The sequence below is a fragment of the Tetrao urogallus genome (assembly GCF_951394365.1).
Source record: "Tetrao urogallus genome assembly, chromosome: 17".
Lineage (NCBI taxonomy): Eukaryota > Metazoa > Chordata > Aves > Galliformes > Phasianidae > Tetrao > Tetrao urogallus.
Window position 1 is genome coordinate 8,601,874 of NC_136830.1, and position 25,674 is coordinate 8,627,547.

The 25,674-nt window shown below is 42.8% G+C and overlaps 1 protein-coding gene across 2 annotated transcripts in view; it reads right to left on the bottom strand.

Moving 5' to 3' along the window:
• Positions 1-19,811, bottom strand: part of BCR (BCR activator of RhoGEF and GTPase) — a gene marked incomplete at both ends in the record, with an annotated part of 91,971 nt that extends 72,160 nt beyond the window's left edge. Inside the window, 2 exons of one of the 2 annotated variants that reach the window (XM_079543734.1) lie at positions 18,263-19,372; positions 19,520-19,778. In XM_079543734.1, the coding sequence (XP_079399860.1) occupies positions 18,263-19,372; positions 19,520-19,778 (1,369 nt within the window). Of the gene's footprint in view, positions 1-18,262 lie in introns of both variants that reach the window. The other variant, XM_079543735.1, reaches the window with a different exon arrangement.
• Positions 19,812-25,674: the final 5,863 nt, after the last annotated feature.

Here is a 25,674-nt window from a genome sequence, read left to right on the forward strand (position 1 = left end):
CAGCCAGAAGACAAATGCCGATTTATCATCCACACTAAGGTGGAACAAGAGAAGGCAGCTGAGGAAGGCTGGACCACAGCATGCTTTTACCAGTTCTAGGTAAGCAGGCTTCACTGCTCCAACAGTTATTCATTCAGCACTTGTTATTCACAGTTAGCAAGAGGACTCTAGAGACTTTCTGACACTTCCCTTTCATTCACCCTTAAGAATTCTCTCTGCAGAGACTCCATCCAATACACACTAAAAACCACGGTATGGAAGGAATTACAATACCAACCACCTGAACTGGCAGGATGACTCCCTTTCCACCATCCATTATCCAAATTTCTGGTGACTCTGAGCCTTTAACCTTTCCAACCAGCAATGCAATCCCTTCTGAAATACTCCTGTGTCCATCATAACTTTCTGCCCCTCCCCTGCAAAAAGTAAGTCTGATGGTATGTTCCCAAATGACTGAAAGACAATACATAAGGAACAGCCTGTTCTCACAGCCAGAGAAAACTGAAGGACTCTACAGCCTACAAACAATACATAAATATAAATGAAACAATCTCAATATAAACAAAACTCGATCCAAAACTTACACCTGTAGTGAAGGCAAGACAAGCGGTTTTCTGCTCTTTAAAAAGCCAGTCAAACTACAGCTCCCCAGCTGCCAGGACTCCAACTGCAGGAGCTCAAGACAACTCCATGGTAAGCTCCAAGATTAGGGACTCTTTCTTCTGCTTTGCTGGGGGGCTGCCCAATGAAAGCAGGGGTTCCTTTATTTGGAGTTTCTTCCCTCCCTTTCACACTGGTTATTTCTAAGGGATTATGCTTCCTGTTTTCACTGCTCTGCCTCCATTTGTCATTCATCACAGCCATTAGAGTAGGAGGGAAGCGCAGGAGAGCAAACCAACACAAAGCAAACCTTTACAGTTCAGCAAGCAAGGGATTAAATATCATCCCTTCCCCCTTCAACCTCACTCTCTCTCACAACCCCTCCGAGATGTTATGTGAACATAGCTTATCCTCCGGCATATACCCAGGCTCTGACAGCTTTTGCAGGTCAGAGATTTCAGGGTGGATCAGACAGGCAGCCTATTCATCCTGGCTTGGAACAGCTATTTACTGTCCCTCGGGCTGGTCCAGTTCACATCAAGAACAACTTGTTCCTGAAAACCCCTGCCTATTTCTTGTAGCTAGAAATTATAGCACAGCAGTTTTCTGTGATGAAAGCAGAGAAATAAAACCAGATAGCATTACTTGTCATGCTGCTGACCTAAAGACATTTCCTCCCTCCTCCCCCTTTTCTTCTTCCAAGAAAAAGCACAGTTAAAATAAAAATAATTAAAAAAAAAAAAAAAAAAAAAAAACAAACTTGTAACAATTTAAAAGGATGCAATCCACAGAACTCGTCTTTCCCTCACACCTTCATGCATACCTTCCTTAGCAGCAACCTCACAAACTATCTTGATGAAAGCCGTACTCAGGCAGTAACTCAGTTCCCTCTCAGTACACTTGTAGCAGTTGTGCAACTACAGAAGTACAATGATCCCCAGGAACAATAAGCACACAGGGCATCAAAGGTTAAGGGCAGCAAAACTACTGGTTTAAAGCAGAGAAAGGTTATTTTAACTGTTTTAACACCCTCTCAGGTATCTCCAGCTACTTACTCTCTCTTCATAGGCTCTTTATCATAGACCTGATCCTGGTCAGTCACCTGAGACTCCCAAACATATATACTATCCATGAAAAATAAACAATAACCTTTTTGGCATAAGTGGAGCTAGAAGCACGTCTCCTGAGTCCACTAGGCCCCTCTCTCAGTTTACCTGCTCCTATTCATACAATGCACAGCTTCCCCAAGGCTGCTGTTACAGATGCAATCTTCCTCCCTCTATTCTCTTGATCGCATTGCAGAGCTGTCCTAGAGGCAATAATGCACTGTATCAGCAGCAGATGATGACCAGGGGATGGATGGAAAGACAAGACTGAAAAGCAAACTCAGAAATAAAGAGCATTTAGTTTCTTGAAAATAGCTGAAGATACAGCTCAATTATATGGCTGAGCTAGTCAGAGTAGGCGTTCATTTGTGTAGCAGCAAATCATACACAGAAAGAATTCTTACCCAGGGATCAGATAGCAATTAGGGGCTTTAATTAGGCTGAGGATAGAGCGGTCATCACCAGAGATGAAACTAAACACATGTGAAACTGAACCACGGACAGCATGTACAGACAGGACACCAGTAGAGACTGGGATGGTAACGAGCACTGAAAGAGAAAACCACCACAATCAACCCTCAAAGAGGCCAGTCAGAGTCTGCAGCCATCTCCAAGACAAATACATTGCTGTTCCCAGGCGTGGGGCAGAAGCAAACTTAACCTCATGGAACTACAAAAAAAATGAACATATTTCAGTACCAATGAAAAAGCAACTAAAATCACAGCAAAGATCAGGAAATGGATTAGATTCTGTATTTGACAGGTCAGGTTGCACATCTGGGCAAGAACAAGAATAACACTGAAGATAAAATCAGTTTCTCAATGCAAAAAGTCAAGTTTTCCCTTCCACAGCATTAGCAAGAGGAGGAATCCAACTAACATGAGCTGAAAATAGGCATCTACTCCTCTCTAAAAATCTATGCCATTCTGGAAGACCACAAACCTGTAACTCATGGCACCATGATGTCTGTTAATACAGAATCAAAGAATCATTAAGGTTGGAAAAGACTGCTTAGACCATCTAGTCCAACCACCATGCCCACTAAGCGTCCTTCGGTTCCACATCTACCCTTCTCTTGAAAACCTCCAGGGATGGTGACACCACCACCACCCCATACAGCCAGGGTGAATGACAGCAGAGGGCTACAGCTGCAGAGTGACTCAGGAGAAAGCCGAGAGCTGTGCAGGTACCGTTCCACTTAGATGGTACATTCCTGACAGCTGGGTATTTCTTCTTCCTTTGAACATTACCACCTTATTTCTTGCTAGTACTGTAAACAGACTCACCACAAAGGCTTACGGAACTCCTGAATCAGAGCAGTGAGAATTTAGGATTATGAAATCTTCCTTAAGAAGTAAAACAAGCAAGGGGTCCAAAAAAGGAACTTTAGAAAAAAACTAATAGGAGAAAAAACCCACTAAGGAACAAGTTGTATATACAGACCACTAGAGAGCAAAAACCTGGGCAAAGCCACAGCAGAGAAGATACTGAAAATATCTAGGCACCACTGGTATACCACATTCACAATGCAGTTGCATTCCTTTGCTGAGTAATACACCAGCTTCTCCCAGTGATCGTGAGAATGTTAATGAGACCTACCTGGAAGGCTTTAAAATTTAAGGGCAGTACTGTTCCAGCAGGAACTTACTAACCAGTAAATCAATCTGAAACACACATGATCTTCGCTGTGAATGTACCTTTCCGAGAAGCTTGGGGAAAAAAAACCAACACCCACCACAACCCCACAGACATCTCATCCCAAAAAGACCAACACGAAGATCTGCCTTCAGAGGAACTGAAATAAGAAAAACTTGTTAGTCTGGAAGTCAATCCTGTAGCACGTGAACACTAGGATTTGTTTAATTTGTCTCTTTTCTTGTTGTGAGCTAGAGATGTTTGGTTTCTCAAGCAAACTCTACTGTGAAACGCACTGGACTTCCCTGAAATATCCTCCTGCCACATAATTTCTCTATTACAAAGAATTCTTTTAAGTAGAAAGTGTTGCTTGCACTGTTGTGAGAAAAAGTCAAAAGCCTGGATTCTGTCTCCTCGTGCCATAGGAATGTTTGGGCAGAAAGACAAAGACCCAACAGCTCTACAGTAAGGAGTCTGGTAATAGTACACAATCTACTGAATAGTTACAGTCCATTTACATTCATTAGTAATTAAACATAGTTGTTGGGTGGATTACAAAAAAAAAGAAGCTATGGTACCAGTATGGTTCTTTATCACTTAAGTATCTGTGGAACAGGACAACAAAAAGCAGCAATAATGGAAAGACAGCATGGTTTGTTGATTTAACTAGCTCTCCCCTTCAGCTAGCCACTGCAAAATTCCAGCAGAACTGGATAAAACAAAGGTTAAACCATACTTATCTAACGACCACAGATGGAGATGAGCCAGGATAAAGCTTATTCAGCATCTGCATTGCCACGTCACTTCAGATGAGATGTACAGACTGTCTCAGAGATCAAGTTGTAGATCTGAGAACAAAAGGCTCCATGTCCCAGACTCATCTCATGTAGATGACTGTCCATGCCTCAGTTTACCTGGGTGAACAGGTCTATTGGTAGCTGAACTTCTCCACGTTTCTGAAACACCTGCAGATCCAATGAGCAGATGAACTCCTATCATTATGAGATCACTAGAAATTAAGCTGGAAATTAAAAGCCAATTTTAATGGCACTCATCCTTCTTCTTTTGTACAGATAATCATAGACAGATTTTTTTCCTCCTCACTTGCTGGGCAGGTATAGAATGCTTATTTATTTTTTAAAACCCATTATGCAAAACAGTACTTGGTAATGTTGGAATGACAAGTTATTCTTTTTAAGCTGGGCAAATAAATGAGAACTTACAAGTTTCACACAGATTTTACTACAATTAAAAGTATATTTCAATGTATTGGAAAACAAACAAACAAAAAAAACCCCCAAGATTAAAAAGTAAAGGCGAGGGGGCTTCCGATGTCTTAAACAATGTTCCTTTCTACAGGCCTCCTCTGAAAAAACATTCACCCATCCAATTTTTGCCTTATCAGGAACCTGCTACATTCCAAAGAGCTGTGCTCAAGGTTGTAATGTTCTTTTCCAGGCATTTTTGCTAACTGTTTCATTGCCAGATATGGTCTTTTGCAGGATGCACTTGTTTGTAAGAATTCAAAACCTGAGACATTAGAACAGGGCTGCACAGTATGCCGACGCAAAGAAGCAGGCTCCTGTTTACTTCAAATCAAAGGGAAAAAGCGTCTGGCCTCATGTATTTTTAACACCAAAAACTGATAATTGACGTTTGTCTTCACAGAATCCTTTGATCCAAAAGCAAAACAAGGGGATGCATTCAGAAGCACATATGCCCTTGGGGTGAGCCACCAGACAACTTCACACTGCGTCAGGTGGAGAAGACAGGACAGAAAGAAGAATACTTTGCCCTTGGAAAAGGGAAATAACATCTCACAAGTCCTGGCAGAGCTACCAGACTGCGAGTGTTATCTGGACACCAAGTTGTAGGTGGCACGATGCTAAACAATGTAAGTGGTTTGCTACTCCCAGAATTCCCCTTTAAATAGAAAGCCAACCCCACTGCCTCCAGCACTGCCTGACATCTCTCAGGCACACTTGGTATGCATACAGCAATATGACAGAATTTGACAGCAGCAGGTTTCACTTGGAGCCATCTTCAAGGACATACTGAACTATGCTGTTAAATCCACTTAAACTCTCAACACAGTATCAGAACAAACGTGTTGGAGGGATTACTATGCTAGTTGATTTCTACAACAGTTGTATTTGTTGCAAAAGCTCTTAAATGATTCAGAGATAAGGAAATCACCCTGGGCCAGAGGCCTGATAGAGCACGTAGATAGGATTCATGGGTCTAAGAGAAGAGAACAGATGTTTTAAAAAGAGGTTTGGCAGAAGGGAATCAGATCCATCCATGCTGAGTTGTTCAAACTGGCTCAAATATTACTCCTATTTCAGGAATACAAGGAGTGCTCTGGGCACAGTGAGTCAGCAGGGTGGGGATTCTTTTCCATGTTTGTAGGCTGAGCAGGAACAGAAAAAGAAAAAAAGAAAAGTTGGAAGCCAGAAATGTAGCACCTGGCTGCTGTAGAGACAGGAATTCAGCAAGATTTGTCAGAAGAGCTCACAAATCCATGGAGATCCAGCAGTGACAGGTAAAAACAGATCTGTGAATCAAGCCAACATCATAAATAGAACAGAAAATGTAAACATATTTCAATGCTGTAAGCAAGCTAGCTGTACTTTTCCTGATTGTCATTTCTCTCTCCTTATTCTAGACAGAGCTTTTAAAGCAAATTTTGCTATTTTACACAAGTTTTATTTGCAGTCAGACTAGGAGAAGAATCATTTCAAAACAAACAAGTGTAAGAAGGCCTAGAACTCCCCTTCACCAAGAGAAAATGTTCACATTCTACAGTTTTGAGACAATATTGTAGATGTCTTGTTATAGTAATTATATCACAAAAATAACACAAAATCTTAGCCCATGACCATTCAGATACTCCTCTAAACAACATGCAAGTTACCCGAGGTGATTTGATTCAGCCTCCTCTAAAAGCTATGCTAATCTGGCATAGAGTCCTCCTTTCAGATAATTTACAACCTAAGCAAACTTCCAGCAGAAGCTAGAGACTCTTTTTCAGTCTTCATAAAAAGAAGTAATTGTATCTTCTTCTCCATTTTCTTCTGGCCACAAAAAGTCAATACAGCTGATGATGCAATGATGAAAAATACGAAGTGCTTACACAGGCAGCTGAAAGGGGAGTCAGTTGCATAGACTAGGACGTCATCTCGTCTGTTTTGCAAACAGTGACTGAAAATACATCTTTTCCCTTATTTTCAGTTCTAATATTCAGTGTGTGTTTTGTAGTAGAAGCATATTTAAAACACCAGCAAACCCTCAGGCAGCTCCCCCTCCCCTCCACCTTCAATTGCAGAAACAAAGCATCTGACTAGGGAAATAACACTCTGCTCAAAGGATAGCCCAAATCTCTTCCTGAAATCCCAAAGCAACTGGCTAATCAGAAGTAAAATTTCTGAAGTTAAACATGACTTCTCAACATTAATGTTTCCATTGTTATGTGAATTACCAGCCCCGGAATCCCAACAGACTGGGATTTAGGCACACATTGTCTTCACAGCATTATGCTCTCTCCTCTCCATCACCAACCAATCAGCTGCGGCTGCAACACAAATATCTGTGGCAAAGATGGATGGGATCCATGGCAAGAAGGTTTGTGTTGTGCTTTGGGGAGGGGGAGTGATTTTTTGTTTGGTTTTGGTCTGGGAAAAAAAAAAACGAAAGAAAAACAACAAAAACAGATGAACTCCCTGGAGTTCTCAGTGCAAACCTACAAATGAACATTTGTTGGCACAAGTGACAGGGCAGCATGCCACAGCATGAAGCACCATCACCAAAGACAGTTTAAATCAAGACAGCCTCAAGGGGCGTAACACGAAAATACTGGAAGGCACATAGAAATGTACTTGAAAGTCAAGGCAGCTCTTGCTTCAAATCTTAAAAGCACTACAGAGTAGAAAAAATGGAGATCAAAATATAAGCAGAATGAAACACAGTCATAGGCGGGCAAATGCAACTCAGATTTTGAACTTAATTACTTACAGCAGGAACCTGTACAAGTTGACATGAGCAGAGAATCAATAAGAAGGAAGAAATGAGAGATAAATACTTGACAAATATAATTGTTGTGATCAGTAGATGGGCAAACCTCCAGCACAAGAACTGTGCCTTTTTTTTTAATACAATATTTTCCTTTAAATTTATATATGGATATAAACTGATTTCTAACTATATACATACAAAGAGTATTAATCTATTTTTCCAGCTAGAAGTAGTGTGATGCTTCCTCATTAAAACACTTGGAAATGCATTTATGCAAATCACTACACAAGATAAAAGCCTTCTATAAACACAAGACCAGCTTTTCTTTTCAAGTTCACTTTTCATCCTTCACATGTGTTTGAACAGTATTTGCAAATGACTGTTTTCCTACCACTGACAAAACAAAACAACTACCAAGTGCTATTAAAGAAGCCTATTTGCAACATGAGTCAGCCCTACGATGCAAATGCTCATTAATGGGGAAAACAGAATGTTTCCTCAACCAGTTGTTGTTTTAAACAAAAGTTTGCTTGTCACAAAGTTTAGATGGAACTTTATAAGAGTGCTTGTATTCTTGCATCAGTACATACTGAAACCACATGGAAACATCTGCATGCAGAATAAGAGTTAAGATTAAAAAAAATCTTCCTTTTCCGATCTTTCTTATGCACATGTATATAAAGAACACATTTACAGAACACTCACGTCTCCTCCCTCGCTTTAAGTGGAGATGCTGAGATTTTATACAGTGACTGAAATGAAGAATGAGCTCTAACAGTGGGAAGATGCATAACCCTGCATCTCCAGTATAAATGTTGTTATATTTAAATACTGAGTGCAAAGCAAAGCAGCCCCTAGATCATATTGGTACATATTTTAGTTTGAGCAGACGGTGAGCCCACAACAAATTATGTGTAGGTCAGTGCTCAAGCCTGAATAATTTTTGGGTAGTCAAGGTCAGGGCTAGGGCATGTTTGCTGAACACAAACAGGGCAGGTCAGTCACATCCAACAGCTCCCATCACATCACGGTGTAACAGAACTTATGTTTGTTACAGACAATTGCCCAGCTGAGTGGATGGCACCTTGTTCTGTTGTCACAGATGCCCTAAATCTGTAACAGACATTTCTCTCTCTCTAACCAAAATGCACTTTGACAGCCCTATTTTCAGAAGGCTGGACAAACTGGAAAAAGCCTCCCTGACTTTTTGATGGAAACACCATTTTATCACTTTCTCTTCTCTTTTTTGCTTTTTAAGACAGCAGAGGCAGTGTGGCACAGAAAAAATAGCACTGAAGTAAAAACACTTTCCCAACTGCAGTAGTGTTTCCATAGCACCCATCCAGGAGGCACAGCATCTGACATGTGCAGATAACGCTGTGTTCTGGAAGGTAAGTAAATCTTTAAATCACAGCTGTTTTTGAATTGCCGGCCCAGTGCAGCTCTTGACCACATCTGCAGTACGGCTGCATGCATACAACAGTTTTAAAACATTTATAATCTAGGCCTGTGAAAACCCTATTTGTTCTTTGAAGTTAGAGATCAAGCCTATAGTTTAAAAATCAAGGTATCTTGGGAAATTCTGGCTCAAGCAGCTCTGCAGCAATATATAGCTAATGCTGCCAGTGTTTCAGGCACAGCTAAACAGTTCACTAGAAATTCGCTGGCCTCAGCAAAGCCCGGATCAAGCTCTCTGTGAGATAGGTTTTATCTCTCTGATAGCAGCCATTGGTATGCCTATTTCTAAGTGCAACAAAAACAATAATAGACCAAGCAAAAAAAGAAAAAAAAGAACTCATGAAGCTCTCTCATTCCTTCCTTGCTAGTTATTCAAAACTCAACCTCTTTTCCATTAGGATAATAACTTTTCCCTGATGGGAACCCTGACTCTTTTAGCAAAACAGGAGAACATTGGAAAAATGCAAACTGACTTCAGTTCTGTAACCGCGTGGTGAGAATTCATGCTTTCAAGTGGATTTTTACTGGAGGTCCATTGGTCTCCAATCCCCTGCAGACACACAAGAAGTGTCCTATGGAGCTGTAAGGTGCTCCAGTTACTGCCTGCCTCCACAGCACAGGTATGGGAACGCGCTGCCTCTAGGCACAGCCAGTTCCTTGTTTGCTTTAGGGAGTGCTGGATTTTCTCCCTAGCATTATTTCAGAATTATTTCACCTCCCTGGTGGAACTTTTGAGCATAGAGCAGGATATCTCACTCCTGTTAGACTCTGAACACAAACAAAAGTATGAAGACAAAATCAACATCAAATAGAATTCATTGCCAGGGAGCTCTCGAGCTGCTAGTTGAGGTGACTAACGCAAACATCGTGATGCTATCACCCACTGCAATATTAAGATGTTTCAGTAAGAAGACATTAGAACCTTCTAGTTCATCTCTCTCTCTACTCTCTCTGCTTCAGCCCAGCAGAGATAAGATTGCCTGAAATTTACCCCTCCCTCTGAAGTGCAAGTGGCAGCAGGTCCTTCCATCTCCTACATCTTCCCGCCTGTTCCCCCACACTGATACTGTCTCTTCCCAAGACTGAGAGCTCTGTTCCAAGGTGCTCCCTCCCACTGTACCCCATCCCCCATAAGAAAGACAAAGGCAGTAACCAGAGAAGAAGTAAATCATATTCTGTAATACTGAAGCAGGCAAAAATCAGCATCAGTTTTCTGGTTGATGCTGGTTACCAAATTTCCGGTAAGTTTTCATGGTAACCAATACCTGAACCCCCACTCCTATAGCTCCAAATCTTTAGTCTATTTTAGCCATCAGTGATCAGCTCACTTTCTCAGCACGTTATTTTCTGAAACTTCCACTGGTAACATCAGTGCTGACCATTATAAATATTTCCAGCAACACAGCTAGGCTAGCAGGAAACAAAAAATGAAGACAGCTCCCGAGACAGCTGGATGCTAATAGTCACAGAAACACGCTTTTCTGTGTCTTGACCACACTAAGCACCATAATCTAATCTCCTTTGGGAAGCCCAGAGCCCAGCCAGGCTGACAGGCCATTACTGTCTCCCTGGGCAAGATCACACACTGCTGTGTAATTGTAGACTGCAAAAGATACAGTGCTCTGTTTGCATGCTACACCTCGCCAGTGACAATAGACCAATCACATTTGCTTTTTAGCAGCTCGCACACATTTAAAGCTTGAAGCTCCAGGGAATTAAATATTTTTCCTTAAAATATATTGTACCAGGAAGCTTTTGTTCCTTCTTAAAAGAACACAGAGATGCAGTTGTAACTGAGGGATTCTGGTTTGTTTTTAAAAAGTAAAGGAAAAAACCACAACAAATAGGTCACCCATCCTAACAACTAGAGCTCACTTTAGGTTCACCCACGCTGGGAGTTGAGAACAGGCACTCCTTGCCTAGCCTTGCAGCCAATGAAGTATACGGTTTCTGATAACACAATAGGTGGCACATATCCCATCAGAGAAGTAGCTGTTTTTCAGTGTCAAGAGCAGAATATTCTGAAGTCCTTAAGAAAAAATAAACAGACGAAGTGAGCCAAGGCTGCAAGTGTACTTTTCCACACATCACAAAGACAGAAGAGCTGCCAAGTCCATACACTTGAATTGTTCACTATTAAGTAGCTACTGCAAAAACTGTTTTTGTACATTTCAGATTCACAGCACGGTCTGTTACAGTTGTTACTCGTCTGTTGTCACAGACCAATCTGCAAATAATTTGGGGTCTCTGGACACTTCACTTCAGTGCAATAGACACAGTTCTCTGTGTGTTCCACCTCTCAAACTCATGCAGAAGCTCCAAAAGAGGTATTTCAAGGTAGGTTATTTTTTTTTGTTGTTTGCTCTTATTTGTAAAGTAAAGAAGGTTGTGGTGGATTTATCCTCCCTGAAAAATAAGTCCTCCTTCCACGCTACTTAAGAACAAACAAACAAACAGCAGCAAGAATTAGAGGTAAAACAGCTGTAAATAACAGTAGTGGGTGATTATAACTAGCCAAAGGGCCCACAGTACCAACAAGCACGATTCAGCAGTACAAACCAACTGAATGAACTTTAGCAATTCACTCTTCCTACATAGCAATCATTGTGGATTCTCACACATATACTCCTCACGTATCCATGTAGCCATGAGCAACTAACCCAGCTCCAGCTGCCACATTTGGAAAGAGCTTTCTCTGAAACAGAGATTCCAATTACATTTGCAATAATCTTATTACTAGATCAGCCATAACCTGGTTAAGAAAGGGTCTGATAGAGACCATTCTGCAGCTGGGAAGAAGATAAAGGGGAGATATGCTTTTGTCATTTTCATAATCAGGAAGGTTTGCAAATGACAATCAGAACCTGTGACAGACCAGTTTTGCTGTTTAAAATACACACAGTACAACTCAGAATGAGTTTGAAGAAGTTATGAACTTGTAAAACTGCCTCAGCTGTGAGACAAACCAACATGAGATTTACTTACAATTTATGGTTACTTTCCCGTCACCAACAATTTAAAGATATGACCAGGAAAGCAATCAACTTCATTATCAGTGAGCTGATTAAAACCTGCTTTGCAACTTAAGACACTCAAATTGTTATTCTGGAAGTACTTCATTCACATGCAGTTCACCCAAGCTAATTAATCTCTCAGCATTTCTGTTTTCACTTGCTGTCTGTCCCTCTATCTGAACAGCAAAGTTTGCAATTCAACCTGTACCGGAACACCATTTTTTTTCCTTCGTGTACAAGCAAGAGATTGCTAAGTCAATGATATTTCACCAGGGACAGAACAGAATCAGGGCCTTATTGTTCTCTCCACACTTATCTGACCGGGCAGAACAAATCAAAGAGGAGACAGTTGAACAACCTGCTAGCCTTGGTTTCTCTGGGGACAAGCCAGCTCCCCATACGCTGTGCCTCCAATCAACAGCCTGAGTTTCATGAACAACAGCATGCTTCCCTACAGTAAATGAAATGGAGCAATTCTCCTTAAACAGCTTGCCAAGCCTCACCTCATTAACCTTTATGGACTGACCTCCAAAATTCCTTGAAGCTGAAATACAGATCTTGCTTGCCTGTGCACTGTAACTGTTTATCCCTAGCAAGCTGAGGAATGAGGAAGGGCATTAGGGAGCAAGCTGCTAAACACGCTAGGACTGGATGGTAGCAGGCTACTACTGTGTGAATTCTTGCTGGCTTCTTCTCTGTCAGCTTTGCTGCTGCATCAGTCAGATAGCTGCAAAGCCAAACATGGATTGCAAATCATCCTCAGCTCCCTCCAACACTTCTTTCAAGAGCCAGTACTACAAGTTGCAGCACACTGCCCACTGTTCAAATAAGCACTTCCTAACCCACACTTCAGTGTTGAGCAGATCTGGGAATTTAATCTGTCACTTAGGATGCCCACTCCCCACTCCATTCTACTCATTAGGTGGCCCAAGACAGCATGTGTTTCTGCTCCCTCTTTTCCTTATTTTTGCTTCAGCCACCCAGAAAGAAGCCTCCATCTCAGAGGAGGTAGTGCACTACAGCAGACTGTCAGTCCATGGATGCTTCCAGCTCTCTCTGCCAACTCCTGGGGCAGGACCAAAATTCTGTGCCAAACAAACATCTCCGTGTTTTCCATCCAAAAGCACTACGACAGAGGCTGACAGCAGCAAAGCAGAATGGATGCACAGTATGTTCACATCTGTCAGCTGAACTGCTTTGGCCATAAAACAGTGCTGAACAACAAGGACCATAGGAGCAACTCACTCAGCCACAGACTTAATATTCTGGCTCCACTTGCCTACACATTTCCTGTTCAAATCAAAGGCACTATCATCTTGTTTCGTGGCACTCACTGCAATGATTCAGATCTCTGTAAAATAGCCGGGCTGAAAATGCTTAGCTTTAATTGTTTGGGCAAAGTATCCTAGACTGTGGTCATCATAGTGTAGAAGTTGCTTGGATAGCCACATGGCTGTGCTTCCACTCGGTCCTAGTCTTATGCTCCTAGAACACTCACAAACTTTAGGCACATTCTGGTATTATATTTAATCTACCCAGCTGCCTGCCTGCCTGGGAGGCCATCATGCAGCTATGGCAGCTGCAGAAAGTGGACTCATCTCTACTGCCACATAGGCCACTCTAAAACTGCTGGTACTACACAGAGATGACAAGCTTCTTTACACCTAATCCATTACTCCCAGACCTACCACTACCAGAATGCATAATCTAGGCTATTTACTTCATTGGAAAACCAGTTCCATTTCAGTATTTCTGTTATGGACCACAAAACTGAGCTTCGTACAGACAGGTCAGGTGTCATCTGTACTTTTTTAGGGCTTCCTTGTATCAGGCAACTACTATCTGGGTTGGCTTACCCTCTCATTTCAAAAGCAGCTGCTTTGTGACTGCAGAAGAAGCTGAAGGTTGTGGTGGGAGGTGTTCTGTGATCTAGGGTTGCCATAAGAAAAGCAAAAATAAAATCCGTCTGCCTGCATGTCACTACTGAGAGAGGGCTTGATGTAAGTAAGGGTCAGTAGCGGTTTATGGAATAAACAAAACAAATCACAAAACAGAAGAGGACTGCAGAGTTCACTACAGTCACTGAGGACATCAAATGGAAGCCTCTCAGATTTCCTTAAACTCAGTTGAAGGGAGAGAGAAATCTGGCAGAAAAAGAGAGAGAGGGAAATCTTCATTCAGATTATGAGGAGGGGAGTGGTAGGACAAGCAGCTAGATAATCTCAAAAGCCACTAAATCTCTGGAAAGAACTGGGCGGAGGGAGGAAAGCGCTTAAACATCATCTTGTCATCAGTATTCCTAGGAAATCCACTGACAATCACAGCCAAGGATTAAAAGATGTTTTAAAAAAATAATAGCTAAATGAACTAAAGAAGTGTCAGAAAAAGTATAAATCTCATTCCCGACCCTGATAGGTCACTGACTGACAGCAAGACCTGTAGCCAGTAGCCCTTTAAAGGAGTAAGTCAGCTACACATGATGGAAGTTCCTGCACTTCAGGTCCTCAGATGGAAGGATTGCTACGCAGGGGACTAAAGCCCACCTCTCTGAGAAAGAGGAGTGTTGTTTCTAAATGGCAATAGCACTGCTATTGCCCCCACTGAGTTGTCTTTATACTGCTGAAAGATTGCAAAGCACTTTTCAAACTATATGTTGTAAAATCCACAGAAGGCAATACTGGTGGAAGAAGTGCAATTAAGAAACTCATCCAAAATGCAGAACATGCAAGCAACTCAAGAACAGGACGCTCATGGGGACTGGTACGGAGCAGCACACTTTTTTGGAGTTTCGAAACTAAACAGTGCAACCATTACCTTAAAAGCAGGAAATTCAGATGCACAGCTATGTGGTCAGGCATTTAAGGCATACAAACCTGAAGAATCTACGGATCTCAGCAATTACATGACTTAAAATGGTATTTTGCTCAGCTGAGGTAACAGGAGCTTTGAGTTTTACAGTTCACACACATAGATAAATTCCAGTACTTTTCCCTCCAGCTACATCAAACTCACTGAAAGCACAGAACACTCCATGCCCTTCAGAAAGGGACATTCAACATTCCCACACTTACGAGGCTGAAATAAGTAAAAATTTTCTTTCAGTGACACGAAATTACACAAATCCCCAAACTGATTTTATATTGAGCACTACAGCTGTTGGCATCTTTCTCTCGAGACAGCCTGACTAAAGTCTATGGAGAGCACCATCCAGTCACTTCAGGTGAACAGAAGTCACCACTGGGGAACCTGCAGTATTCACCTGTAGAGCTGCTTCCTTATCTATGAGGGCTCCATACCATACAGTTTACACGATGTAATGCAGGTAGATACAAATCCTTTCACACACAGACCTATGAGAGAGCATGTGCCAGTTTTACAAAGCAAACTATAACATCAAGCAGTGATCAAATCTCAATTAATAGACTTTATTAGCAACTGAGGCCACTGTGATGCCTCTTCACTACATAACAGCACAATGGCTCTCTTCTCGATAACAGGCAGAAAAGTATGATGGGTAGGTTCTCATTTCTATGTCTACAACTGCCATTTAACAGAGAACAGACTTTTATTTATCTATGTACATACACACAGACACTGCTTTTCCTCCACAATCACAGTAAAAATATGCAAGTTTAGTGCAGAATTAAGACCTGATTCTCTCTATTCCCAGTGCAGGAAATCAGTGCTACATAATTCATTCTAACATAAATATATTTGCTGAGACTCCATTAGGTACATTTAACAAAAAGTACAGTTATTATCAAGTCTCACCCCTCGAGCTCTCCTTCTGCTCCTTGAAATAAACTGAAAGCCTACTACCCTGTCTCATTTAAGGCTTTGGATATAACCCATCTCCAAGAACCCAAGTACAAATACTGATTTAGATCTCTTTCATTGGAGAGGTAGATGACCTCCTCCTACGCTTTTTTTTTTTTTTTTTTTTTGTAACACAGAAGCAACAAACCATCACTTGAATGTGAACTCAATCACAAATTAAAATAAAATATCACATGTCAGCCAGCCGAACTTCATGCACACTGGTAGGGCAGATCCAGACAGAAAGTTCACTTTGCACCTGCCACACTACATTCAGCATCATTATGGGCAGAGACTTTAAAAGCTAAGCCAAAAAAACATACAAAAATCTGAATGTGCAAAGAAACCAAATACTGCTGATCAAATCCCTCTTGATGCTGATTAATAATAAAGCTGGCCAGAACCTGCTATGATTTAAACTTGCACTCTGCTCAAGCACAACTTCAGGGAAGACTGACAGAACTAGAAGCTGAACCACAGGTGCAGAAAAAGCTGGCTGGGTCTGTGAACTGCCTTCATGTCATGCAGTGATGTAGAACAGTGCATGGTTGCTGGGAACAGGAGCCAACCAGTTACACAGTGATCACTCAGGTCTTCTGTTTGTTTTATGAGAAAGAGGTTTTACCAATTAGATTCAGATAAATCTTTCTAAACAGGAAAGAATATATATATAAAAAGACGCTGTTAGAATTAGTCAGAACCACAGTCAACCAATAAGGTTTGTGGCTTCAGGAGAAGTAAAAAGTTGCCACCAGCTAACGTGCAAGACAGTAAGGATGAGCCATATGGTGAAGGTTCCTGCTAAGCTTGCCATGTAACCCCCTTTGCTGAGGAAAGCAGAAGGGGAATCAGTTACATTCTGTCCTTGCCTGCAATTGCGTGGCCAAGTTTAGAACAAACATTAGGCTTTCCAGCACAACCAGAAATTTTAACTGTTCAGAGTTTTTAGCAGCCCATTTTACTCTTAATGCAACCTACAAAGCATGAGCTAAACTATTTAAAATAAAAACTCAATTATTCAATTTCTGAAAGCTGAATTTATCCTCAAGCTTTATCAACCCTTGCTGTTTATGTCCTTTGTTTCCTTCTGCAAAAACTGCAACTGCCAGGAGGCTTCCAGTCATCTAAAGAGCATCAGTAAACAAGAGCAGAGACAGATGGCTGCAGCTCAGTATAAAACAGCACTACACCCAGCCTCTCCTGCACTGCTAGCGCTCCCTGGAAGATACAAACGTATGCATGAGACCAAACAAAAATGCAGTAGTCCCAGATAGAAAGCAAGTACATATCTGTAATCAGAGAAGGAAGAAGCCACTATGAGGACAGGATGCTGAGGTTCCACGTACAGTGAACATTCATTTCAACTGTGCAGCCTTTTCTAATCAAATAATTGGTTACAAGGATGGCAGAGGGCGTGAGGAAAGATTTCTCCCCTGCTGCTGCTCCCAGAAGCACTGCTGGCAAAACAAAAAAGCGGAAAATCAGCAGGGAAAGTAAAACCAAGAATCTCCTTTCAGCAGTTACTTTACACCAAATGTACAGAGGCTGAGAAAGTAACATCTCTGATAGGACTCATTCACCTGCTACTTCAACAATTCAATCACGTTAACAAATAGGTTACCTCCTTATTAAAATGACTTAAAGAATAAAAGAAAAACACAAAGTAACTCACAGATCTAGAATGACAGAAGTCTGTCAAAACAACCATACTGCTCTTTTGTTCCTGGATTTCATTCTTTTTCATTTACTGCATAGGAGACCAATGGCAGTGTTAATACAAGATACTGCCTACAATAATGTACAATTATGTATGTTGCCTTGCTGAATAGATTGAGGTGTCCACATGGGTTCAGTAAGTTTATTTCAATTGACATAGATCGCTGTTCACTTCTTCCACCACCTCGAAATTCACTGCAATTCCACAGACATCTGCACGCCTGAATGTTTTACACAAGAATGAGTTCAAACATGGCCCATTCTTCCTCAAACAAAAATTCTGATTCTGCTAAAATTAAATTAAGAGCATTCCCTCAGGGCTTCCTGATACTCACAGTTATTCCCTCACTTAGTGACAGCAGAAAGCTTCAACAGGGTTGCACAATCATCACTTCCAATCAGCAATAATTGAAGGATGACAGAATGAGAATCTGGCACTCCAATTAATACAGGCAGGAAAAAACAAGACTGTGGAAAGAGTATGATTATTGGTAAAGCTCCAGCAAAACCCTCAGGCTGTAGCATGTTGACACGCTACCACCTCGGAGGCACAGTTTAACTACTCCTCAGTGAAAGAGTAAGAGGAAAGGAGTGATCTGTTTACGAATACTGAACAGTTCTGGCCCCCTTTTACCTCAGCAATCACACCAAAACTTAGAGAGCTGATTAACATCGGACTCAGCTGATCCTCTCAAGAGAAGACTGAAGAGAATTCTGAGGAGTACTTCTGCAGGACTTTTCTGAAACAGAACAGCTACAAGGTAAACAGATTTTTCACACTGAACAGTTCCCCTCTTTGGGTGATTCAACCAGGTTCATCTAGAAAACCTCTCCTACGAATGTCTATGATGCCATTTCCTACCCTATGCATTTAACAAAAAATAAAATGGAAAGCTGGTACACACCTGCATCTCCATGGAAGAGGCTGTCGTGGTGACATCTCCCAGAAGGCAAATCTCCATCACTTGGCCAGATCTGTCCCGTTTTTCGTACGCCCACAATAGTAGCCTCAGATACAATGACCTGCTGCTGCCTGTGCCGTTTCTGAGACTGGGGAGTTGGTGGACTGCTACTGTCAAAGGACTGCTGAGAGTTCTGGGAGGGAGAACGACTTTTATCCCGATACATGCGGTAAGTGGTAGGGCTGGGGGAGACGTGGCTGGACTGCCCTGAAGAGAAATCTTCCTCACTGGAGGTAAGGTTCTCATTAGAGCTACAATCAGGAGTATACCCTCCTCCAATGTCTTCAAAACTCCTGGGGGAATAAGATCTCCTGGGCCAAGTGAGATGTTTCTCCTGGTCCGCTGTACCCTGATTTCTCAGGATAGGTCCTTTCCCTTCTGTCTCCCCCATCATTCCACCAACATAGATACTTTGATAGGGTTGAAAGTCCATGGGCTGCCAAGGTGAGCGGTTGCTGCCATTAGCATTTATCAGATTATCTTTGAGAAACCTGGGGTTCAGTTCAGCATCTTCATATTCTCCATCATAGCCAAAACTGCTCTCTGAGGATCTCCCCCTGTAAGCAGGCCGCTGGAATTCATTGAAGCTGGGTACCATGTTTGAAGGAAGGGAGTGTAAGGACTTTTTGCGTTCCATTTGCATGGCTTGACTACCAAGAGAGCTTATTTTATCAGAAACATCTTTATCGTTGACCTTCACTAGACCTTTCTCATGATGATACTCCATGTTTACATAAAAGGGTTTTTCAACAACATCCTTGTTATCTCCAGAATGATGTGAATTGCCCTTTTTAATCCTCTCAAAATTGGACCTTAGGGCTGCCACACTGGTGCTGTTTCCTCTGTCCTTGGAAATAGGTTCAAACAATCCCTCCTTCTCAGCAGATCCCACTAGCCTGCGAGTGGAAGACGATCTGTGTTTTGAAGGAGATCCATCTGTGTCACAGCGACTTTCTGTATCTTCTGCAACTCTCTTCAATTTCTCCTCGCCATAATACTTACACCTGTCCTGTTCTCCTTCTCCGTGATGGGGACTGTCCAAAGGTGACAGGTCTGACCCATCGCTCTGGGTAGACAGCTTTCGCAGAGAAGGCATCCTGGGTTTGAACTTTTCCTCCCCATGGTGCGACTTGCTTTTTTCATGTTCATCTTGGTCAGCAGACTGGTGATGAGGCAGGTCTTGGACCTGCTGGTCAGCACCCCCTTCAGGCAACTGAGAAGCACGTTTAAAGCCCCATCTCTGTCTATCATAGCTTTTTTTCTCCTTTGCCAGAAGAGTCTGCAGGTAAATCATGCGGAACCTCTCCTTGTTGACCTCCATCTCCAGTCTCCGGATGGACGCTTTGCACATCTCCAGCTCCTGTTCAATATCTCCCACAGATTTCAGCTCCATTTTAGGAGGCTCAGAGTCTGCAAACTGCGCTTTCCAAGCCTCTACAAACCCCACAGGGTCCACCATTTTGCATACAGGAGTAAGTGGAGAATAAGGGAAGGAAGCTGGAGAGAGATAGGTGCAGAGAATAAACCAACCGATCTCACATGTAGAAGCCGAAGCAGCTCCGACAGGGTCAACTCAACGCGTTTCTTCACGGTCCGTGCAGAGAAACTGGGAAGCAAACGGCGATCCTCGGAACAATCTCTTCGCCTCCTCCACCTCTTGCCGTCCCCAGCCCCCCGTACGCTCGCTACTCTCCCCCCGTCATGACTGATCCTTCGCTAGCGAACAACAACGCTCCCACCCCGGCGACTCCATAGCACTTCAAAGGGAGGTGGACAAAGGAGCGGGCTCGGGGCGGGGGAGGAAAGGTAAATATCGCCCTCCACCCATCCACCCACCTCCTGCCTCCGCCGTCCCGGCCACGGTCCTCAGCGCCGCCGCGCTCAGGAGCCCTCCGCTCCGTCCTCCCCTTGCCAGTCCCCGTGTTGTGCTTTCTCTTTCTCTCTCCTCCTTTCCCCCTGCCCCTTTCCCTGTCTCCTCCTCCCGGCTATTGTGCTGTCCTCCGGGCGCACACGCTCTCCGGAGCGTCAGCGCGTCCCGCGGAGATCTCCGCCGCTACCCCTCGGTGCCCGGACGCCCCGCGGCCCCGCGGGAGCCCCCTCGGCGCGGCTCTGACGGCGGTCGGCGGCGCGGCTCCGGCGGCTGCCCGCGGCTGCCCATCGCGCGGCCCGGCTCTGGCGGCGGCACCCCGAATCGCAGCGCTGCGGAAGGGGAGGAGAGGAAAGGAGCCGGGCGCGGCGATTGACACGGCGCCGGGGCCTCTCTTAAAGGGGCAGCCTGGGCCGGCGGAGGGAGGCCGTGCCCGCGGGACCCCGCCGGGCTCGGGGAAGACGGCCCGGGGCCGCTCCCGCCGGCACGCTCGAAGGCGGCCGCCGGGGAGACAAAGGCGCGGATTTGCACGCCGTGTACACGCCCGTCCGCTCGCGCTTGCGGCCGCGGACCGCTCAGCAACCGAGCCGGGCGCCGGCAGCCCTCGGCTCGGACGAGGCACGTCCCTGTGTGCGCGGACCGCCCCTGCATCCACGCCCTCTCGTCCCGTGTATAAACGGAGCGCCCTGCCCGCTGCTCGGAGCGGCGCTCCCCTCGGGCACTGATGCAGCTCGCCTTCAGAGGTCACGTTTGCCCCCACAGCTGCAAAAGCTGTTAATTAGTGGGCGCTTCGTTCACTCGAGCCTTCCTTCACGATCGGGTACACTGATAAATGACAAGCTGGTACTCAAAATAGCTATGATAGTAGTAACCAAACCTGCTTTGTTCCATCATCACTCTCACTTTTGCCTTATATATTATGCTAGCCAAAACAATTCAGAGCACTGCTCTCCAGCTCTGAGTGAAGGGTGGTGAGCTGTGACCAGAAGTTTGGCTGCTCACTCTCCTGCTTCTCAAACCATGGCACACAGCCTTGCTTAAGCCCTTTCAACATACTAATTCAGCCCCTGGAAAAGTGGAATTATAGATATATTTATCACCGTATTTCCTTTCTGGATGATGAGAAAAGTGAAACGCTGCACATCTCAGTATCCCTCATAAACCTGCTCCTTTTATGTCTGACGTGGGACAAACCACCCCAGTGACGTATATCTTTTCTCATATATTTTTTGAGAAAAGATGGTGGAATATAGCACCAGCAACAAGTGGTGCAATTCCTTAAGAGTGAGAAGCACGGAGCCAGAGGAGCAGTTCTCTTACCTTCAAAATACGCAGTGCTTCACAACCCGCTAAACCATTTTCCTCTCCGTGTTCTGAGACAACACAAAGTATTTTCAGACATCACAAATGGCCAATCATGCGTTCAGCTTCCAATAGTGCATCCCCCTTGCTGTTTGTTTCCTGCCCTTAACCTCTTTTCCTGCACTTGTTTTCTCAGCTTTTAACACATCAACTGATCTATACAAAAAACAGATTATAATCAAAATCATAATAAAATCTGTATACCAAGTCAATACCTATACAAGCCTTCCAAGAAATCTCAATGTTTCACAGGAAGACAACTGGCTTTTCACCACTGCTACTATTTGCCTTCATGCCTGTTTGACCACTGACATTCTGATATGCAATGTATTCCTAGTAAGGTTAACTTTCAGACTGTGCTAGCATGGTTGTAATATTGGCACAAACATTACACCACGGGGATGCGTTGTGAGTCTGGAGACTGCTTTTAATTCAGTGCCATTGGTTTTGTTGTTATTTTTAAAATTATTTCTGGAGTGTTTTCTATTTGGGCTCACTTTTTTCATATCTGTGCCATCTCCAGCTGCATCAAGATTTCTAATGGATCATAGGAGGCCTTTCTGTATGCACTATTCACTTGTGGCAAATACTATTAAACAACTGTATCCTCCGTATTTCTTGAGGTACAAGGTCAGAAATTCCGGTGGCCGTTCAAGCGGTCTCTGACTTGATGCTGTTCCTTTATGCATTCATTTTAAGAGATTACAAAATTTCATTAAGGCCATAGTGGCAGACACGTATCGGTGATTGGTAGCAGAGTGCTGTGCTGAGGGGGCAGTGCGTATCCAGCCCGCACCTTCTGCTGCCTCGCCCGGCCTTTCCAGCAGAAACAGAGCGAGCACCGAACTGACCATGGAGCTCCCTCTTGTGGGAAAGAACAGCTGATGCGCTTGGCGTTTAGAGCGCTGGAGCTTCACAGTTACGAAGTTTGGGGTTGGTTTTGGGGGTTTGTTTTTCTGTCTGTGCCTCCCAGCGCGGGAGAATCAGGAGTCTTTGTAAGAAAAAACAAAACAAAAGAAAACAAAACAAAACCGAAACACAGAAGTGGAGGCTTTTTAAGGAGAAAGAAACCCTGATTTCTGATAAATACATGGCTGAAATTAAGAGCTATCTTTGTAGCGTAAGGTAGCACTCACTTTTGTGGTAGTTTGACATGACCAATAATCTCCTGAAGTCCTGTCCAACATACATCACACTACGATAGCAGTCCTCTTTCTTAGGACTCAGAGAATGGCAGTGAGGTGAGTCTGACTTGGAGAGCAACAGGAATGATATGGATCATATGACCTACAAGAGTATGAAAGAAAACACCCCAAGGGTCACATCAGCACTCGAAGGGAGAAATAATATCACTAAGGATGAAAACAAAAGGTTTTTACAGTAAAAATGAGATTTACCTGCCTGGTGACTCTTTCTTGAATGGCTCTTGATTTGTTACCAGTTGTTTTTCCTCAGATATACGTACTTATTTAAATAGAAACTCATTAGCTGATTAACCTGTATTATGAAAGGCACGAACCAGCATAACACTAGTCCATCTTTGCGGAGATAATTACATCTGCTCTTTCATTCTGCTTCACACTCATTATGAATTTCACATTCTCTGATTTCTTATCTACAAACTCCACAGGAAATGGTTCTGAAACTGGTGCCATCAACACTATGAAGGCTTCACCTGGTAAAAAAAAAATTAGGTTTTAGCTTGCCTACATTCAGAATTAACAGAATTGTTCTGACACTGCTTTCCACAATTTGAAGGCTTTCCAAAGCAAATTGAAATTGCTGATAAAATGGATCAACAAGCATAGATGCAACATAAACAAGATAAAAACATTTAAGAACTTGCAATCTGATATTTCTTTTCCCACCCAAGGTTAGGTTTCCCTTTGTGCTTTCCTAAGCAATCCCTCAATTGTAAGATCTAAGATTCATTTTCGATGATCAATTATTTATACTTTGCAGGGGCAGCCTCACAGGGGCTTAAAAAAGGTCTCAAAGCATCCTTCACAGCTTGAATGGAATCAGGCCATCTCCAGAGGCTAGCTGCTGACTAACAAACTAGTGCAGTTTTGGGTAAAGTTTTTGGAACTACGGAAGATATAAACCACTAATGACCTCAAGCAGTGTACTTAATCATTAGGAAAACTGTCCCAGTTGATTTTCAAAACAACATTGCTAAAGAGATTATATCTCTGATTTTGTACGAGAATTACGGTCAGCAACAAGAGTCTGTGATTTATTTTCTTTATTTACTTCAAAAATTATATATATATATATATATTATATAATATATATATATATATAATTTACTTCTGATTCATTTTACACTGTAGGTACCAACCCTGTGTCTGCACTGAAACCTAGCACCTACCTAGCATAGACAGGAAGACATCCTGCAAAACCTGCCTTTTGACCTCCAGGACCGTTATCAGTGCTCCTAGGAAAGAGGCAGACCAGTAACTGCTCAGTAACAGCCACGTGAAACTACAAGGATGCACCATGGGTATAGATAATACTCAGCAGAAGGACTGCTGCTGCAGCCACACTGAACTTGTCCACCCTACAGGTCAGTTACTGTCCTTCAAATGACAGTAACTGGTATTGTGTCCGAGTTTTCTTCTCTGACACACTTCAGGATTGCTCAAACTGCATAACAGGACTGCTTATGTCCAAAAAATATATAGATGCAAGCACAATTTGGTCAGAAATGCAGGCTCGAGCCTGTTCATCATGGTAGCAAACAGCCTTGAAGCACATCTTTAGAATAACTACTATATGAATTATTTCCTCTTACAATAACATCTTTAACAAGGAAACAAACTGAGAATAAATGGATGATAACAATGCACAAAATTCTGAGTTTCAAATCAGTTCATAGACAATTTTCCATGTGCAAACAAAGGATTTTAATACTATTTTTAAGAGCTTCTACCAGTAATATGAGGTTAGCAGTACTCATGCACTCACAGCACAGTATGAAGCAATGGTCATGTGGCTCTAATGGCTTGTAAAATTGCTTCTGAAAAGCATCACAGAAATGCAACACGTTTTATATGCATGCATACACAGCAGTAGAGTGAAATGTCTTTTTCTACCCTCATTCAAGCTCAGTTAGCACAAAGATTGTGGCTCTGGTGCCCACTCAGTATCAGACACAGTACAAGTGGAGCGTGTATTCATCATCCTGTGAAAGAGATGCAGGTCAGGATATTCCACAGTCAGACTCCTTACATACCCACATATTCATCTTCTTTACCAAATGCTACATTGTTGACCTTGCCAACAGAATCAATTGCAAAAGAGAAAAAAAAAAAAAAAAAAAAAAAGATCCTAGATCTCTATTACATTATTTGTAATTGCTCTAGCTTACATCACAAGCCACGGAAAAACAGAAGTAATTAAAAGGCTGCAAGCCACCTTTCCACTCACTTTTCCAAGACAATTTTTGATGAAATAAATGGTTGAGAATCTAGAATATTTTTAGCTCAGAATTATAGAACTGTTTGAATTGGGCTAGATGACGTTTAAACCTTGAACGTCTTCAGGAGCAGAGCACCACCACCTCACTGAGCAACCTGTGACAGTACCTCACTGCCCTTGCTGCAGAAAACTTTTTCCTTATAGCCGATCTAAATCTCCCCTCTTAATTTGAACCCACTGAGACCTGTTGAAGACTCTGTGCCCTTTCCCATATTGCTCCCTTTAGATTCTGACAGGCCGCTCTCAGCACCCTTTTCTCTGAACTGCCATTTGTTCTGTTCCCATGAGGATGCAACTTCAGTAATCAAGATTTCTAGAGAATTATCAAAACCCAACATGATAAAGTTACATAACTTTTGACTACAAGTTTTTCTGGCAGACAGATGAGCACACGGTGCTGGCAATGTCTTCTTGTGCTGAGACAAGGATGTCATATTTCCACTACACAGAGAAAAGTTCATGTAACAATACCATCCAGCACAAGCAAGTCTTCAACAACAAGAGAGCCCTCAGAAAGATAGTTTGAATAACATTTTTCTCCCTCATTTCTAAAAATGCAAATTTTTACTTCTGATTTTAGAGCTTTTGTTGTTGCAGGTGCTGTATGTTGGACTACAGAGCAATGTGGCATTTGCAGAGTTGAAAA